Below are 20,115 nucleotides of genomic sequence, written 5' to 3'. Positions count from 1 at the left end.
TGGACAGGATTCACGGAAGTAGACTCCAATTAGACTCTGATGGAAAGATTTTATATATAAAAATAAAACAGGTATTCTTTGTAGGTTAGAAGGGTGAGTGTGGCATTGGGTAATAGGTAGGGAGCAACAACATCAATAGGCCCAGGAAAACTTTTTCTGTATGGCAGTTCTCAAAGTGATGATGATTTATTTACTTGTGTAATTATTTGTTAAGTTTCTCAAGAATAGTAATGGCCTTACAAAAGGCCATTGTGGCTGGCTGGCAGCTACTATTTCTCCCCAAACCAGAGGAGCAGCTGAAAGCCAGTGCCAGCAGAATAAGGTGAGGTACTGTTTCACTTCTCCCCATGCCCCAAACTCTCTAGGCCTGGGTATCAGCTGCCTCACTGAAAGAGTTTGCTCTTGGAGAGCTGACCATTAACTCTCTAATTACCAAACATCACTTAGGACTTCTTACTCACTTATAAGACCTGGAACACACACTGGTCACTAGGACTCAGCTATGTTCCCATAAACTGCAAAGCTGGATTCCATCTCTCAACATTCCTTTCTTTTGAGTGGAATAATGCCAAAATCTATGGAAAACTGCAGCAAAGCTACATGTGTAACTAGAATGGAGAGACAAGGGGCTCCCTCCATTATCACTGGGACTGCTCTAGGATGTCAGATTGGATTCAAGCATTACAGAACTTATCTCTGATTCAAAGAGTCTAAAAAGTTGAATTAAGTAGAAACCATTAAGATAAAAACCCAAATTTCAGCCAAAAGATGAGTCATGACATTTATGCATATTACATGACTTTTCATTAGCAAAATTAAAAATAGCTACTGTAGACAATTTTATACTATGATATCTGAATTGCTGCTTTTTTTTTGCTTTGGGGTTAAATTAAGTGTGTTCTTTCTTTCTTTTTAAAAAATATTTTTATTGATTTCAGAGAGGAAGGGAGGGAGAGAGAGATAGAAACATAATGATAAGAATTAATGATTGGCTACCTCCTGCACCCCGCCCCCCCTTACTGGAGATCGAGCCTGCAACTGCAACTGGGGCATGTGCCCCTACGGGAAATTGAACTGTGACCTCCTGGTTCATAGGTCGATGCTCAACCACTGAGCTACACCGGCTGGGGAAGTGTTCTTTACATAGTAAGCAAAAAAGTTACTAAAACAGGCAACCATCAATGATGAATATGAGTTCTAGTAGGAACCTGACATCACACCCTTTCAACTTCATCTACTGAGCACCTACTGCATTTTATAGTGGATATAAAGATGAAAGGCAGAAAGGAAAAGTGGGAAAAGACAGGCTCCTAGCACCTGAATATTTTAATGTTAGCACTGCTACACAGCTGTGCGACCTTGGGCTAACTACTTCCCGGAATCTGTTTTCTTATTGGTAAAATGGAGATACCACTCCTACTTCATAGGTCTATAGGAGAAAAAAAGATTTCATATGTAGTACTTCTAATAGGGGCCTGCATAAACAAAGCATTTAATGAATGGCAGTTATCATCTCAATTGCCACCATTATTGCCAACATCACACTTAAAGCACAGAGTTCCGTTACAACCTTCTAGTGTAATTAGATGCATACACAAATACAGCAGTATCCCATTATATTCAGTTTTGCTTTCTGTGGTTTGTTACCTGTGGTCAATTGTGGTCCAAAAATATTAAAGGGGAAATTTAAGAAATAAACTAATTCATAAGTTTTAAATTGTATGCCCTTCTGAGCAGTGTAATGAAATCTGCTATCCTGACCCATCCCACCACATGATTCATCCTTTTGCCCAATATATCCAGGATGTATACTCCACCCACCCATTAGTCACTTAGTAGCTGTCTTGGTTATCAGATGATTGTCACGCAGTGCTTGTGTTCAAGTAACCCTTATTTTACTTAATAATGGCCCCAAAGCTCAAGAGTAGTGATGCTGGCAATTTGGATATGCCAGAGAAGCTATAGTGTTTCCTTTAGGTGAAAAAGTGAAAGTTCTCCACTTACTAAGGAAAGAAAAAAATCAAATGCTGAGATTGCTAAGATCTATGGTAAGGATAAATCTATTTGTGAAATTGTGAAGGAAAAGAAATTCGTTCTAGTTTTGCTGTTGCACCTCAAACTGCAATAGTTATAGCCATAGTGCGTGTTAAATGCTTAGTTAAGATGGAAATGGCATTAAATTTGTGGATGGGAGACATGAACAGAAAGTGTGCTGATTGATGGTAACATGGTATGCCAGAAAGCATTGAGCCTATACGAAGACTTCAGCAAGGTCCCCTGAAACGAGTAACACCCAGCCATTTCTTGAAAGTAAGAGATGGTTACACAGATTCAGGAGTAGATCTGAACTAAAAAATGTAAAAATTACTGGAGAGAGACTGCACTTACATAACTTTTATTACAGTATATTGGTATAGTTGTTCTATTTCATTGTTACTGTTGTTAATCTCTTACTGTGCCTAGTTTATAAATGAAACTTGATCACAGGTATGTATGCATAGAAAAGACATAGTATATAGAAGGTTTGGCACTATCAGCAGTTTCAGTCATCCACCGGAGGTCTTGGATAAGAAGGGACTACTGTGACTATCTTCTATATATATAAAAGGCTACAGCGACCTACTGAACAACTGGTAGGTATGACACTCACTGACCACCAGGGGGCAGATGCTCAATGCAGAAGCTGCGGAGCAACAGCAACTTTGCAGAGTGCCCTCTCATACTCCGGAACCCCTCAGGGGATGTTGGACTGCCAGTTCCCTGCAGGCCAGGTCAAGGGACCCCACCTACCAGAGGGACCCCACTCACTCTGCAGACGCCCTTTGAGCCCTGGTGCCGCCCCAGGTGCAGCTGGCCAGGAGAGACCGCAGGAGGTTGGCTCCAGGGTACGTCTGGCCCATCTGGCCCAGTCCTGCCCTGCTGGTCACCTTCTAATTAATTTCCTTTCAATGTGCACGAATTCGTGCACCGGGCCTCTAGTCACATCGTAAGATATCTGGACCAAGTGCCAAAAAAAGATATAGAACATACTATAGAAAATGATGCCCTCAAAGTCCTTGATGACTCTTGCTGACATATCCTTCCTTACTTCTGGCCTCTTTCCACCAAACTATGCTATAATACAATACAAAAATCCCCTGAACGCACTGTTTTTCATTTGTCTCAAATTTTTATAACTACTCAATTCTCACAATTCACAGTAGTTATGTTCTAGAACAGAGATTTTCAATCAGTGTGCTGCAAGAATTTTTAAAACATGCAATACCTGACTATTGAGTTGAGGGCACTGACAAAATAAAAAAATGACAACAGCCAACACAACAATGGCTACCTGGTATGAATGAATCAAAATTATACCTATTTTTTTGGTCAAATTGGCAAAAAATGTATTTTTTTGGTATGCTGCAGTATTTTACTAATTAGTTTATGTGTGCCATGATGAAAAGGGTTGAAAATCACTGTTCTAGAAATTCACAGCAAACACTGAGTGAGTGATTACTGAACCGTTGCCCCTAAGGGAAGTAGAGAGTTAGGTTCCAAGAATCCCCTGGTCACAACATTTTTGTCAACTGATCGATACAATACGTAACTTTGTTTTATGTGTATTTCTTTTAAAGACGTCTTATTTAATGTATATTGTTGAACTCGTGCCTGAATGCAACTTATCCAACACATGTATTTTCACTGTAAGGCACAACACAGCTTTCTTGCACTTTGCAATATTAGAGAAGATTTCAGCACATGATAGTTGTACATTTTAAGAAGCAGAATCACACACACAAAAACCATGGCACTAAATATATCATGAAAACTTGTTTACACTATGAACTGAAACAAGGCAGTGTGTGGCCTTGTTTGACTTCAACTGGAAACATTCCTATTGGGTGACTAATTTTTCATCACTGTATGCTTGCCAGTGAATGACTGCAAAAGCACCACACGTACAGATTTTTAGGTTACAAACAAATTTTAGCTAGTAGGTGAATTTGCAAATATGGAAATCTGCAAATGATGAGGATCAAGGGTATTAATGAGGACACCCTCTCTCTTTCTATAGAATTTATCTAGCCAAGTCCTATTAGCCCTTCAAGTCTCAGCTCAAGATATATGAGAAGCTTTGCTTGAATCCAGCCAGTCTGGGTTAAAAACATACCTGAAAAATGCCCCCACAGTACTCATATAGACCAGCTTCTTATTGCTTATTAGGCTGTTTTAAAACTATTTACTTTTCTATTTTTCTTCCATTTGATGGTAAGAGCCTTGAGGGTGGGAATCCAAAGGCCTAACTCCATAAAAGCAGCTCATTAAACATTTGTTGAATTAATGGTCTTCAAAGAAGGGGAGCAGACTCCCTATAATGTTGAGAATGGACATGGGTATGAAATGAGAAGTTTCATAAATAACACAGAAAAGTAAATTGATTTTAACACTTTTTAAGACTTTTCAATACAAAATTTGATTTTAACTTATTTCAAACTTTATTTTTTTCAGGCTGCATTAACTTCAATTCATACTGTGATAAGGACAGTCCTTGTTAAGTGATATACATTTTCTTATTGTTTAAGCCACTTTAGATTTCTTAAAAAAATTTTTTTTGCCTCTAAAAGAATCGAATTGACAGGGTTACCCTGAGATATAGAAACATGGTTAAATATTAATTTCATTTTTGTAACTATTTTGGTTTTGGACAAATGCCTTTCTATAAGAAATGTATAACAATTTTAGAAAATCATTCAGAGAATGATGAGCTCCCTCTGGACCAAGCATTTCACACTCAAAGGCTAACACGGGCCAAATAAACAAGGTTTAAGTTTATGTGGGCAGCAAAAAAACAAGAGCTTCAATTTTCATAGAAATGTAGGTTTATTTCGATAGAGACATGCTGAATACAAAGGGCTGAAATAAATGAGTAATCGTTAACATAAAATAACAAAACATTTTAATAAAAATTAATATTTTTCTTGAATACTAACTTACCAGACACTGAACTGAACAAATTAATAAGCATAATGCAAATAAACCTATTTTTCTTGTTCTCCGAAAGCGAAATATTTCCTGTTGCGCACACCAAACAAGTCAGTCCAAGACTGATGACGTGGCAATCGGCTGCTAAAATATTCACTGCTAGTATTAGTGGAGAAATGGTGCGCCTGCACGTAAGGGGTGTATGGGAAACGAATGCAACATGATTATAGTAATCAGTCATTATGGAATTACGTAGTTCGTTAATAATTATGTATAACAAGATATTATAAAAATTAAGTTATGAAATTTTTATTAAACTGTTTCTTATATACCATTATATTGGCTGGGCTACAAAAATATTCATTGTGGGCCGCATGCGGCCGGGGGCCGTGATTTTGACATACTTGCTCTGGACCAACCTAAAGCTCTAGGTTACCACCACCCGTCCTTCTGTACCCATGCCAGCAGAGAATTTCTCTACCTCAGGGTAGTTTCATCAGTCAGTCCCATCAACTTTGAAGATCTACTGAAGGTAAAATGGAAAGGGTTTCAGTTCAATCTCTCCTACTTTTATATATGAAGCTCTAGGACTAAAGTAAACTTTCCCATTTATCTTCTTTCCCAGGTGCTTTTTGTTATTAAAAATAACAGCCAGGACAAGAATAAAATGATTACTTTGTTTCTAGATTCCAAATTGAAGAGAACAGAGAAGCCAAAACACATAGGAAAGGGTTGAAAACTGTGTCCTCTCACACCAAGTACAAACTTCCCCTTTGACTCTTCTGTGCTGCTTGACAAGGAGATGGGAATGTAGCTGATATTGCTGGCTCTTCATCCTGAAAGATTTCATCCTGGCCCAAAACTGTAAACTCCATGACTATCTAAATGGAATCTCCGGTTTGCCCTAGTGAGAGATGTTAATTATCTCTCAGTGCTTCACTGTGGTTGATTTTCACTTGATGTAATCTCTGGTCAAACTGCTCATTTGCTCTGTGAATACAAGGCCAGTCTTATCCTGTTCTTTTTACAAAAGAAGGAGTGAATACTTGTTTTTTCCTAAATGCTAAGAGTCCAAGGATAATACATAATGAGTAAATACTGCAACTGATCAATTATTTCACACATAACTAAAAAAAAATGAAATAGAACAGAAAATAAAATATCATAAGGCATCATAAGGGTAAGCTAATATTTTCAGAAACTTTTATTTGTTACATATATGTATGTGTTTATTAGATAACTACAGGCCTGGTGCATGAAAATTTATGCACTGGAGTGGGGGGGCCCCTCAGCCCAGCCTGCCCCCTCTCATAGTCTGGGAACCCTCAGGGGCGGGAGGTGAACTGGCGATCAGGGGAAGGCGACACCCCATCACACCTCTGCTGCTGACACTGCCAGTAGGGCAAGCCTCAGCCAGCCCTGGTTACCTGAGTCTCAGGCAGCCCTGGGCAGCTGGGCAACTGCCAACTGAGGCTTGCCTGTGCCTCAGACTGGCCCTGGGCAGCTGGGGGCTGAGGGGACTGGGGGACTCTGGAGGCAGGCGCATGAAGTGGCCTTGCTGTGTGCCTGCCGCCCTGGCGGGGCTGAGGGGACTGGGCACTGCCATCTTGTGGCTGTGGGCGCCGCCATCTTTGAGGGTGGGGCAGTCAATTAGCATATTCCCTCCTTATTGGCTGTGGGTGCCACCATCTTTGAGGGTGGGACAGCAATTAGCATATTCTCTCCTTATTGGCTGTGGGTGCCACCATCTTTGCGAGGGTCAATTAGCATATTCACTCTTTATTAGATAGGATGATGTAAAATATTTCTTATTGTAGGCAAAAGTTTTAAAGTTGCAGCACCAGGCCATTGATCTCTGGTCTTAACTGATGAATTGCCCAACTCCTGCACTACTGCTGAAAGGTGGTGGGGGAGCTTCAGAAATACACTGAGTGGCCAGATTATTATGATCTCTGAACGCATAATAATCTGCATATATATCCTATATAATAAAAGGCTAATATGCAAATTGTCCACTCGACCAGGAGTTCAACCAGCAGGCAGGCCGGCCAACTGCCCATGTCCCCTCCCCCTGGCCAGGCTGGCTGGACCCCACCCACGCACGAATGCATGCACCAGGCCTCTAATATATATATATATATATATATATATACATATATATATATACACACACACACACACACACACACACACACTGAGTGGCCAGATTATTATGTGTTCACAGATCATAATAATCTGGCCAATCAGTGTATGTGTAAGCCCTTTATCCTAGCACAGTGCTCCTGTCACTGGCTTATTCTGAAATTTTTGACTCCATTCTGAAGAAGAGAATATCCTCTTAGTGCCAACCAGAATGGCACATCTATTTTTAAGCATTTTGCAGGTGTACTTGAGGGTTTTTTTAATTTGCTACTTGAGGGTTTTTTTAATGCACATTTTTCCTAATTAAACTGCAAAAACTGAGGACAGGGGCTACAGTTACCCAGCAGCAACTATATAAATACAAGATCCTTGATCAAAAACCTTTTAGGGATTAGAAAAGTTTTTCCTCTAGGCCTGCTTGCGTGGCCAAGGTACTTAACCAACTCTGCCACTTCCTCCTATGCTATGCTAGAATAACTATCATTAGCTGTGGATAGCTTCCAGATTGGTTTTAGTATAGTATGCAGTATATACCTCAAGATTGTGTCTGTAAGTTTGTATACTCTTAAACAAAATAAGCTCTTATTATCTAATAAAAATATGTTATCCTTTTTCTTGGGGGTTAGATGGCACTCTTTCTAAAAAAAAATTTATACCTACACTGCTCTTTATGAGAACTGACTCAAGTATTTCCAACTCCCTCTAAATTACTCTACTTTGTAAAATTATCCTTTGAAGAAAGGGTTAACAGTTTAATTATTTGGTAAATGCATAACTATTACCTATTTTACCTGAATTTAATGTGTTGGAATCACAGTTTGCAAAACCCATAACAAAAAGTAAAACAATTTGGAGTTACCTATACCTACAGATTCAGACCAAATAGAACTAAATATTCAGAGCTTACATAGAAATAAAATCACACTTTTGCTACCTGCTTATTCATTTCTGTGATGTTTATCCAGATCTTGTTCAAGCCCAGCTCTCCAGATTCAATCTTCTCAAGTTCTCTTTGTTTGCTGAGCAGTTCTTCATTAAGTTTGGGAATTTCTTGGAATGAACTTTTCTGATTAGATTCCACTAAAAGCAAAAATAAGAACAATCATAAATAGCCATAAAGTTCCCTCATGGCTCCAAGGAAAAAAAAAAGATCCCATACAGTAGGAAAGAAGATAGATCAACACGTTAACCCTGGGAGGATAATGACTAAATTTATATCAATGAAGTACATGTCCTTTTATTTATATAAATGTACATCTTTAACACTAAAGCTTTTATTTATTTTTATTTTTTATTTATTTTTTATTTTTTTTAATTGTTTGAAGTATTACAAATAGTAGTACATATGTCTCTTTTTTTTTTAACACTAAAGCTTTTAACTGGGGCTATTCACAACTGGGAATACAACTTTTAAAAGTCAGATGGCTAAAAATGATAATAATGACTATCAGCAGTAAGAGTTAGATTTGAATCACAGCTCTGTAACTTACTGTGATCTTGAGAAAATTACTCAACTTTTTTCGAGCTCAGTTTCCTCATCTGTAAAATATACTTTACAGGATTTTTAGAATCAAATGAAAGAATGGCTGTAAAGTACTAAACACAGCTGGCCAGGCATACAGTAAGTGATAAATAAATGTTAAGTACTGACCACCTTTACTCCATTAATGCTCCAGGTGACAACCCAAGTTATATCTCTAAGTGCATAAGTCTTACTTTTTTTATCTCAAATTGGTCAAATGCAAGGTGGGTTCTTACCCCCTTTAAAGTACTGTTATGAGGACTAAGATTTTTAAAACTTTTTCATAAACAGCAGGGTGTTTTCTTAAATCCACCCAAAAGCTCAAAGTAAAAGTAAAGGAAGATAAAGGAACATGTTAGCTAAGTATAGCTGATATTTGGCCTTTCCTTTGGGAAATATCTCCTGAATGGCTTAGAGATTTGTCAGCCTGAAGGCAGAGGCCTACAAGAGTGCTTTCTCTTGTTATTTTAAAGAGTATTTTTCCTTTACATGGAAAATATTGATAATGACTGGTCCTCCAGAATAAAACCTACATTTTTTTTAAAGCACACAGTGCCAAATTAGTTATTATATACTTTCTTTGAAACCAAAAATTGGCACGCAGGACAGATATAAGACAATTTACTAAAATGTAAGTACTAAGACATTCTGCATGGTTAGCACTTAAAATATACCTGGCACTCAGTATTACTGACTGAATAAATCTGGCCTTTGCTTACCTCCCCATCCACATTTCTCATTACTTTACCTACCTCTTTAATCTATTTCTTAGCCAAGCAGATTTTCCTAACATACCAACCTCTTTAAGCCTCAGTGACCCTGCACACTCTATTCTTTCTGCCTAGATGCCTTTAGCTTGCCCCTTTTTCATTTCTGCCACCCTAGCCTAGTTAATTACTTTAAAGATTCAGCACAAATAACTTGGACCACCGCCACGTTTTACCACTCCTAACACTTAATATACACTGTGCTGTAGCTATATACTTGTCTGTCTCCTGAACCAGACTGAGAGAGCTATAAGAGGACAGGGACCATATCATATTAGTCATATATTCCCAGGGCCCAGCAGTGCCAGGTACACAGAACTCAAATATTTTTCCAGCGAAATAATTGTAGGGTACGAAATGGAAATAATGTTAGCCTATTAAGTCAAACAAAGAAAACTCAACAAACACAACAACTAAAAATCATAAAGGACACCTATAAGGAGGGAAAAACTGGCTAGTGGTGTCCCTACTACAACAAAGCCCACTATCTGAAAATTCAGAATTATTAAAAGAAATCAGGTATTTTTATTCATCTTTTAAAATATACACCAAAGAATTGCTTTATATATATACTTCTCTAAAAACTTTTAATGTAACATTTGGTTTACACATGGTTTGTAGGACTACACATTCATCTCATACAATAAAAAACATTTTAACAGTCTAAATTATGCAACACTTAGCATTTCAGTAAATTTAGTTTACATTTTCAGTGAAGTTGCAAAGTAACTCATCCCATACATGTCTGCCATTCCCAAGTGGTCAAACATCCCAAGAGTGTGTGTGTAAAGAGGGGTGAGGGGGAGTCTCTCCCTTTCCTGCAGTCTATACAAATTAAGTAGAAGGTAGAAGTGGAAGATAAACACATAAATAACTTGGGTTACAATTATTAACTAATAAACATCTAAAACTGACAAGCCCTGAACACACTCTGGATGCTGAGGATTGTATGAGCCAAGAAGGGATCGTATTCACTGATTTGGGGCCCTGTAGGAGAAACAAGTCAAGTCAAGGCACTCTGACTCCACAAATAGGAGGAAGAGTAGCAAACAACTTATGATTACTTATTCATGTTCTTTCAACATGGAAAGCAACTCATTTAAAATTTAGTATATTAAGACTCAAACTTACTTAGCTCTTTTCCTGATCTTCAAGGTCAAAAAATGGAGATTTCTGAAAACACCCTTCAGACAGAACATATAAAGCTGATAGCAATTTTTTATGTCTTTATAGTTTGCAATAAACTTTTATGTAACTATTAAACTTGTTATTGAGTGCCTACCATGTGCCCAGACTTGCACTCAGTGCTAGTGCATAAAAAGACCATGAAGTTCTCAGTTCAGCAGGAAGTGAGGCATGAGGCACTGTCACAGTTACTATATGGTGTTACTACGCTATGACAGAGGAATGCTCAAAGTGCTTTGATAGCACGAATACATCTTTGTTGACTCGTTGACTGCCAGGTCTATTACACATATACTTTAAAAATGTTTTATGGATGGGAAAGTGAAGGCTCAGAAAGAATAAGTGACTTGTCCAAGTTTTTAACAGCTAGTAATGAGCAATCCAGGATTCAACAGTCAAACCTTTTACTCCTAGAACCAGCACTCTTTCTAGTATACTCCAGCTACCATAAATACGTACATCTTAATACCCTCATTATCACAAGATCATTTTTTTAGGTTCTGTACTAAATGACCACACTGCTACTCTGCCTGAAAGAGGAGATGCTTGATTCATTAATACTTTCCTTCTTTTCCAAATTCTTTTTTCTATTATTCTAGTGTTCCACAGTTGAGTGACAAAGAGGGATGGTTAGGAATAGATCTTCCTTAGAATAACTGTGGAGGTCTTTTGGAGTACCTGGAATACTGAGCTAAGAGTTAAGGCCAGCCAGTACTTTTAGCTTAAGGATCAAGTTACTCCTTGAATACAAGATAAAAAACACGAAGCCTCTCTGCTTTGCTTTCTATTTCAGCAACCTTACCTCCTTTCCTCACAAGTGTCTTGGAAAATTTATTGAAATAAAGAACAATGGGCTCTGAATTTTTCAGAAAAGTATTAAAGCCAGAATAGCAGATGATCTTATTTAAGTCAGTGACTTCACTGTTCTCCTGAAAACCAAGAGGTATAAATTAACTTGTTGAAATATATTTAAAGCAGAATTCAGGAAAGATTATTTAACCTTTACAAGATTGACCTCATTTAGTCAAGGTAATAGTTTTCACAAAAAAACTCTTGGACCCTAGCCAGTTTGGCTCAGTGGATAGAGCGTCGGCCTGCGGACCAAAGGGTCCCAGGTTCGATTCTGGTCAAGGGCACATACCTCGGTTGCAGGCTCCTTCCCGGCCCGGGGCCTGGGCCCAGGCCCTGGTCGGTGTGTGTGCAGGAGGCAACCAATCGATGTGTTTCTTTCACATCGGTATTTCTTTCTGTCTCTTCCTCTAAAAATCAATGGAAAAAATATCCTTGGGTGAGGATTAAAACAAAACAAAATAACAACAAAAAATTCTGGGCAAGTGGTTCACAATGGACTTACCCAACCCATGGACTGACAACATGCCCCAGGGCCCAGCCCCTATCTCTCAGGAAGTCCTGCTTTAGACATTATAGGTGCTGGCATTTCTATTGTAGCAAACCAAAGTCAACAGTGCAGTTGGACTGACAATTCTAAATCTGCTTTATTCAGGGGCCTGACAAATGTAGTCAGAGTCTCAGGGGAATGTTGCTCAATTATATAAATTGGGTCTCATAGTCCAGGGTACAATTCTTGGAATCTCCTGAATATAGTATTTCCAGGAATTGGGATTAACAAGTGCTCAATAAATATTTGTTAACTCGTTGATTGCCAGGTGTATTACACATATACTTTAACTGCATTTCTAGACAAAGAAATTCGCTGACAAAAGTATAAATTACTTGGATGTCCTGTAAACACAGGCACAGAGGAGTCAGAGAAAGGAATTCGAGAGGCAGAATTGAGCAATGTTTTGAAATGTATAAATAAACAATTGCTACATGTGATCAAAACAAGCTGTAGCACAAACCTAAGAAGTCCAACTAATTAAGGAGATGATGGCACAGACAGGTGTCTTCACTGGCTGTTTACAGCTAAACACTGTTTCTGAAAACTTCATTTCCAAGTTATGATTACTCCTTACAAAGAAAACACTGGCCTTAGAAACACCTTGCAATTCGGCTAAGGACAACCATTAAGCAGGAACAACAACTAGAATACAAATCTCATTCTTTTTTACACTATACTCTGATTTCACTAGTTGATAAAACATGTAAGTCAGGATGATTCTGGCAGAGAATGACTTACCCAAGGCCATTCCCTAAATCAGAAACTTAGAAGAAAGCCAAAGTTAGTAGTTGAGCTTTTTTTTTTTTTTTTTTCAAGCAACATCACTAGGAATGTCATCAACACACTAAGGATTAGTTGTCCCTAGATCAGGTTCAGAACTTTAATAACTGCAGGCATCCAAGAGAAGCTGGAGTGAAGGAAAACTAGGATGTTGTGACTTCCTAAGGCTTAATATGGAAAGTTAGTTAACAACTCTAATTCCAGTTCTGGGGCCAGATTTCTTTACGATCTTAGGAAAGCCTGGTGGTCAGTTTCCTGATGTATGAATGCTGCTAAGGTTAGTGAATTTGTGATTAACTTGGAATTGGTTCCTTAGCTTAGAAAATTAACCTTTGAAACTGAGAACCAAAGATCTCAGTGTTGGTAAAGGAAGATATTTAAGTTAAATCTGGTAGAAGCCAGCATGCAAACCCATCTTTCAGAAAAAGTACTTTGCATATGCAAAATACAACTTTATAATTTAGAATATATAAAACTCCATAACTTAAGAAAGTATCTTACACTTTGAAACCCACTCATGAGAAATATTTATTTGTGACTTGGTACACAGTAAGCACTTCATAAATGTTGGCTATTATTATTGCCCATTCCTATGTTCTTATACAATTTTTAAGGAGGAAATTTTTCTCAAGGGCCTATGAGGAAGAAGGAAATAGCCCAGTGCACTGAGAAAGTATAAAGTGGCAACAGGTGGAGGTTAACCAAGGTTCTAGACTCCTGAAATTAGCACTTCCCTTTTGTGCCCTAAGTGTTGATTAAAATGCCATTTTTCAGATGCTATTTGTCCTGATGGTGCACAAGCACTGTTTTTTGTTTGTGTTTAAGACAAATAACTGTTACTATATTGAAGCTGACATCTAAGAAAGAATAGAAAAATGCTGGAAAAAATGTATAATGTATAATTGCTTTACCAGTGGGCAAAACCCTTAATTCAGCATGATCCACTTTGTCCTAGATCCTGGAAAAGAATCCAAGATTATACTCTGAAATATGCAACCACTTACTTGTTCTAAATTTTTCCTTGAGGGTATCCAGATCCTCCTTCAGAGCAACTTGCATCCACACCAAGCCCACGCAGGCCACGACACAGGCGGCAAGGATGACAAAAGCACAGAGGGGATAACAGATCTTGCAGCATCGTAAATAGTCTCCCCTGATCACAAGAACAAATTCAACCAGGAGTACAAGGGTGATTATGAGCACAGCTTTATTAGAAATAGCATTCCTGTATTGCTATGCAAGTATGTTTTTAAATGAATAAGCAGCTGATTTACCAGGGACTACCGAGTAACATAGTTAAATCTGAATAGCAAGTTGAAAATAACTAAGTAATAAGACCTAGGAAGAGGTCATCTATTCGGTACAAAAGTTTAAAACTTCACATGAAACAGAGGGGACTTCCTGTGGGCCACAGGAAGCACCTGTGGGAACTGCAGCTCACTGCAATCACTACCAATTCAAGTCTTTGGAAACAATCTCAGGTTAGGAAAGTGCCTAAACCAGGGCTTCTCTGCAATTCCATCACTGCCCTGTAATTTACCTGCCTCTCTCTGTCAAATACATGCTCACTCCAGGGGACTCTGTTTCAGTTTATTGAAATTTCATAAACTTTTGAGCAAGTTTTAGTGCAAATGGAATGAAAGAAACAGGAATTGTAGGGGGAAGTGGACACCTGGTAGACTAGCTATCGGCTTAGAAGAAAGGAAGCATAGAAAGGAGTTAGATTTCACACCAAATTTCAACCAACACTCAGGTCTAAACTAACCCCAAAGGGTACTATTCCAGTTGAGCTATTCCATTTCATCAGATCGTCACAACCCAAACCTAGGGTTGTCCTTAACTACCTAATCTGGCAAAGCTCATTAGAAGCCAAATCCTTCCTTTCACAAAATAGGACAAAGATACTCTAAACAAACTCAAAGGATTCAACCTCTTTTAGCACCCCAACCTTCTGCCTAGCCCTTGCTTCCACATGCTCAGCAGAATATCTTTTCTTTTAATGTAGTCCCTGAGAGGGTCCAAGGCACCTTCCAGGTTCCCTCCAGCCCTTTCCCAACCCTGAGTCCTAATTCCCAATGTCCTCAATACTCCTACTGGGTTCATCTAGTGGCTGCACCATTTATTTGAAAGTGGTTTGAGAAAAAGCTGCCTCTTCATTTTGTCCTCCATGCTCCATTACTCTCAAGGCTCGTACAGTATGTCCCTCAACAAATTCTTTCATCATCAAGATTCAGACTCATCAAGAGTGCAAAAATAATAATAATAATAATAATAATAATAATAATAATTTACAGTCTTAAGGTCCCTTTTTCTGGAGAGCTTTAAAAAATGGCTACTTCCAAAAGCTTGTCTGCTCCTATGTTCCTATTCTTAGCTTCTTTGCTACTCCTGACTTGTTGTTCCTGGGCTCCTGGCATATTCCCCACATCCACACTTCCACCCTAGATTTAGAGCGCTTTTTTTTGTACACTTACAGACAGCTCTCTAACTTATCCTTCATTGAGAACCTGAAGAAACAACTTTTCTCCCTCTTTGCCTTCCAAGGACTACACCGATTGATTTTTTCCCCTAAGAACTCCCTTCTTCTCTTCAATTTGCCCCCTTGGTAGTGCAAGATGTCTTTTCCGCCATCCCACCCCTCACCACTGCATCACTCACTTGACAAAGCGAGAGCGATTTCCAACTACACCAAATTCCTCTTCCTCCTCGGAGCTGGACTCAGAGTCTGAAGCAGGAGGCTCAGTGCGAAGCAGGCGGTGGCCTGAGCCTTTCTTGGGCTTCTTTCTCCGGGTATCCCCAGACAAGCCAATCAATGCATTGAGCTCTTTGCGCTTTTTCATCTTCTTGTGTGGGGTGAGTGGAGCACCCACTCCTGAGCTGCCAGGTTCGTACCCGAGGCCCAGCTCTCTTGCTACCTTGGAGCTGCCTTCCAGGGTGGGGGATCCTGGGCCAGAGCCCCCTGGTCACTCCCACCCAAGGGTGGGACTGACCAGATCCGCCGGGAGCTGGAGATTGAAGCCCAGAGGAAACTGGAACTGATGGGTGGGGGAAGTCACATTGATATGGCCAGGGAGCTGGTGATCCAAAAGGTCCTGGGCATGAAGTGTCAGTTAAGAGGGTGTCAAGAGGATAAAAACCAAGTCAATAACGAGCGACTCTGCCCTGATAAGTAGATAATGTTTCTAAGGGTGCTCCAAGAGCTGGGGAAGGGCACATCGACGGGTGCTTTGGGCTTCCGGGCAGGATTTCCAATGGAGAGAGAAAAGAAACTTGTTCTTGAATGGGAGGGAAGGGAGAGGCGCACAACCAGACAGTGGGAACGCGCTAGTCCCTCCTTAGCTGGAGAGGTGGCAGCAGGAGGGGCTCCCAGTTGCTACAGTCCGGACAGTCGGGGAGACAAGTAAATGTCCGGGTCGACGGTGCTCACTGTCCTCCGGCCTCTGGCCTTAGTTTGAAGGAAGTCCAAGACCGAAGAAAACCCAGAGGCCGGTTCGGAGGGCTCGGCCTGAGAGGAGCCAGTCCAGCGCCCGGGGAGATCCCAGCCCCGCTGTCTGGGCCTGGGGGCACGGTGCGGAAGGGCGACGGCAGCTCTGCCCACCTGAAGAGCTCCCGCCCAGAGTGTGAGGTGTTCCGGCACCGGCGACTCTTGGCAACTCACAAGAGCCTTGTTCGCTCCGTCCGCGAGTCCGGCCCCCGCTCCGGCTGCGGCCGCGGCTGCTCCCGACGCGCAGGTGGCGGCGGAGGCTGCCGCGGGTTCCAGCCCCGGGCCATCGCTCCAGCTCCAGCTCACTTCCTCTTGGCAGCAACTGCCAGCGCCGCCTGCCAGTAATCCGCGTTTCCATTGGCCGTCTTCCTGGTGACGTCACACCACAGGAGCTAGTAGAGGCGGGAGGCGGGGCGTTAAAGGGCCCTGGGCACCTGCGAGGGATGGGCCGGCTCCCTGGTGGGGAGGCCCCGCCCCCACAGGGGCGTGAGCCCACCTGGTCTGGGGAGGAGTGTTGTTTCCTGAGGGTTCGGCATGGGGTCAGCCGAAGCACCTAGGTGCTTGACTTGCGTGGAAAGTTTATTCAGCTGCTCCAGCCCGTTTGGTTCAGTGGATCGAGTGTCAGCCTGCGAACTGAAGGGTCCCGGGTTCGAGCTACATGCCCAGGTTGCGGCCTCGATCCCTAGTAGGGGGCGTGCAGGAGGCAGTAGATCAATGATCCTTTCTCATTACTGATGTTTCTATCTCTCTCTCCCTTCCTCTCTGAAATCAATGAAAATGTATTTTTTAAAAGTTTATCGAACTGAACTTATGAACTTAGTCTGGAGGCAATGCACCTCTGACTCACGGGCTGTTTATGACCCGATTGAACACAGTTATTCATTTCATAAATATTACCATGTGTCGTGAGCGGTTCTGGCGCTGGAGATACAGCGATGAGCAAAATAACTACTGTCCCCTGTAAAATAAATACAGGACACCCAGTAAAGTTTGAATTTCAGATAAACAATGAATAGTTTTTTAGTGTATGTCCCATACAGTTTCTGGGACATCTTCATACTGAAAACTTAGTTTTTTATCTGAAATTCAAATTTAACTGGTATCCTGTATTTATCTGCCTAGCCTATTCCTGCAGCTTATATTCTGGTGGGAGGAGAGCAACAACAGCCATGTATATTAAATGTCAGGAGGTGATAAGTGTTATGAAAAAATTGAAACATAAGGGGATGGAAGTGCCTCTGTGATAAGGGGACATTGGGTTAAAGACTGGGAGGAAATGGGAGAATGAGTTATGCCAGTGGTCGGCAAACTGTGGCTCGTGAGCCACATGTGGCTCTTTGGCCCCTTGAGTGCAGCTCTTCCACAAAATACCACGTGCGGACACGCACATACAGTGCGATTGAAACTTCGTGGCCCATACACAGAAGTCAGTTTTCGGCTCTCAAAATAAATTTCAATCGTTGTACTGTTGATATCTGGCTCTGTTGACTAATGAGTTTGCCGACCACTGGACTAGGGTGACAATAATGGAGATGGTGAGCATTCTGGATGCTTCTTGAAGGTAGAGCTAATAATATTTACTTGGATTAGATGAAAGGTGTGAAGAAAGAGGAGTAATGGAGGACTTCAGAGTTTTGGGGTGGAACAACTGGAAGAAGGGAATTGCCATTTACTGAGATGATGAAGAGCAGTTGTGGGGCAAACTTGAGAAGCCAATCCAATATTCAAATGGCTTTTTTTGGTAGATCCATTTAGAATTTGGGGCAGAGGTTGGGGCCTGAAATATAAACCTGAGAGTATCAGATATAGATGGTATTTAAAGCAAAGTGCTTTGAACTACTTGGAAGAAAGTAACTTAAAGTAATCTTTTTTAAAATGTATTTTTATTGATTTCAGAGAGGAAGGGAGAGGGAGAAAGAGATAGAAACATCAATGATGAGAGCGAATCATTGATTGGCTGCCTCCTGCACGCCCCTGGGGATCGAGCCCACAACCCGGGCATGTGCCCTGACCCGGAATTGAAACATGACCTCCTGGTTCATAGGTCAACGCTCAACTGCTGAGCCACGCAGGCTGGGCTTAAAGTAATTTTTTTATGGCAATTACGCACTCCTTCTTATTGTGCCATTTGCACTGTTTATTCAGGGAGACACACCCAAAGCCGGAGTGTCTTATTTATCTTTCTGTGTCTAGCCCAGAGGCAGGCATTTAGTAACAATGAACTAATAAATATGTGATGGATACTTACATAACTGAGCAGAGTTGTACAGAAGTATGAGTGGAGTCGGAATCACAAGATCTGGGATTAAATCATGCTTCTAATATTATCTCTGTCAGCATGGAAGCCATTTAAATTTTCTGGGCTTCAGTTTTCCCTCTGAAAAAATGGGGATAACATCTATCTCACAGGACAGACAAATGAGAAGATGCCTGAGAAAGTGCTTCTGAAGCCCCAAATCATGGTGCAGTTATTGCTTTTATTGTCTTGTTTTGATTCTAGAGCTGTGCAATTCAATACAGTAGCCATTTAAATTTATGGCAATTTAAATTTACGTTTAACTTAATCAACATTGAATAAAAAGTTTAAATGAGTTATTCTGTCTTACTGGCCACTGTACTGCAAAAGGGAGCCAGGGGCTGAGGAAACCACAGGAGTGAGGCAGGCCACAGATGCATCGGCCAACGACAATGACTTCTGGTCGGCCAGATCCTGCCCTCTCTGCCGGACTGGCTATATAATTTGTGGGGCCCAATCCAAAGGAAAATGCAAGGTCCTTTGTTAAAAAGCAGAAAAAATATTTTTCTTTCTTTTGTTATTCCTGACTCGACCTGTCATGCTGTTTATTATTCACTAATGAATATTATGCTCCCTTGGGCATGGGGATCAGCACAGGGCCTGGGACCCTGCCTCTGACTTGGTGTGCATCCCCGCCCTGCATCCAGGCCCTTGTCTGGGATAGAAGAAGGACAGGGAAACAGGCAGATGAGAACCCATTTTGGGGAGAGGAAGGTGGGGAGGTGACGAGAGACAGAATGACCTGTGAGCTGAGACTCCAGGTCCCCAGTGCATGCTCCATTGTTTCATGGACTTCATTTACAAAACACAAATTCAGAAATAAAATTATTACAAAATTCAAGATGGCAACCACAGAACATTAAATCCCCATTGAGGGGCACCCTTCTGAGTGCGGGGTTCTGTGCAACTGTACTGGTCACACACCCCTGGCCCTGGCCCTGGCCCTGATAATATCTAGCTCACAGAGTAGCTGTGAAGAGGGAACGTGCCTGACTCATAGTTAGTGCTCAATAAATGTCAGCTGCCCTATTAATACAATTAATTATTAAATGTGATTTATTACAGACTTATTAAATGTAATTTTGATGATATGTCTTTATTTACCTAATAGAAAAGACTGCTCTCATCTACTTTAAGAACTCTGTTTGCCATCATCTTTCTTGGTGTTTTGCTTTGGTTAAAGAGGGGGGAAGGAACAGAATGAGCATTTAAAAATACTTAGGTATCAAGCATTTTGGTGTTAATACTCACTACACTAAGCTAATCTTCACCAGGCCAGTGTTTTATCCCTGCTCTAATTGAGGAGGAAATGGATGCTCAGAGATTGCAAGAGGCTTGCCCAGGGTCACACAGGACATCAGTGGCAGATGCTGGGGCTTGAGTCGGGATCTGTCTGCCTCTGAAGCCTGAGTTCTGCGCCCAGTGCCCTGCACCACGCTGATGGAGCCCACTGTCCGGGGCCTTTTTCTGGAACTGAAGAATCTTCCTTCTGGGATGGCCTCATCTGCTTCCCCAAGCCCCTTCCCCATTCTTTTTTGCTGTTGTGCTGGCAGCTGCATCCTGAGGAGAGGA

The 20,115-nt window shown here is 40.9% G+C and overlaps 2 protein-coding genes across 4 annotated transcripts in view; one reads left to right on the top strand and one right to left on the bottom strand.

Annotated features, from left to right (window-relative positions):
- The window catches only part of EFCAB14 (EF-hand calcium binding domain 14), a 41,002-nt gene extending 24,422 nt beyond the window's left edge, over positions 1 to 16,580 (bottom strand). For both annotated transcript variants that reach the window (XM_080658264.1, XM_080658265.1), the window contains exons 1-3: positions 15,422 to 16,580; positions 13,768 to 13,916; positions 8,042 to 8,187 (exon numbers count right to left, since the gene is read on the bottom strand). In XM_080658264.1, coding sequence (XP_080514390.1) covers positions 8,042 to 8,187; positions 13,768 to 13,916; positions 15,422 to 15,603 — 477 coding nt within the window. In that variant the 5' untranslated portion in view covers positions 15,604 to 16,580. The remainder of the gene's footprint in view (positions 1 to 8,041; positions 8,188 to 13,767; positions 13,917 to 15,421) is intronic.
- Positions 12,894 to 20,115, top strand: part of CYP4B1 (cytochrome P450 family 4 subfamily B member 1) — a 64,537-nt gene continuing 57,315 nt past the window's right edge. The window contains exons 1-2 of one of the 2 annotated variants that reach the window (XM_080658258.1): positions 12,934 to 13,040; positions 13,719 to 13,952. Coding sequence is in view for 1 of the 2 variants with exons in the window: in XM_080658257.1 (XP_080514383.1) it covers positions 13,026 to 13,040 (15 nt within the window). In the remaining variant the exon portion in view is untranslated. Of the gene's footprint in view, positions 13,041 to 13,718; positions 13,953 to 20,115 lie in introns of both variants that reach the window. The other variant, XM_080658257.1, reaches the window with a different exon arrangement.

The sequence above is a fragment of the Plecotus auritus genome (assembly GCF_963455305.1).
Source record: "Plecotus auritus genome assembly, chromosome: 2".
Lineage (NCBI taxonomy): Eukaryota > Metazoa > Chordata > Mammalia > Chiroptera > Vespertilionidae > Plecotus > Plecotus auritus.
The sequence above is the reverse complement of the archived record's forward strand: the minus strand, read 5'-3'. Positions and strand labels throughout refer to the sequence as shown.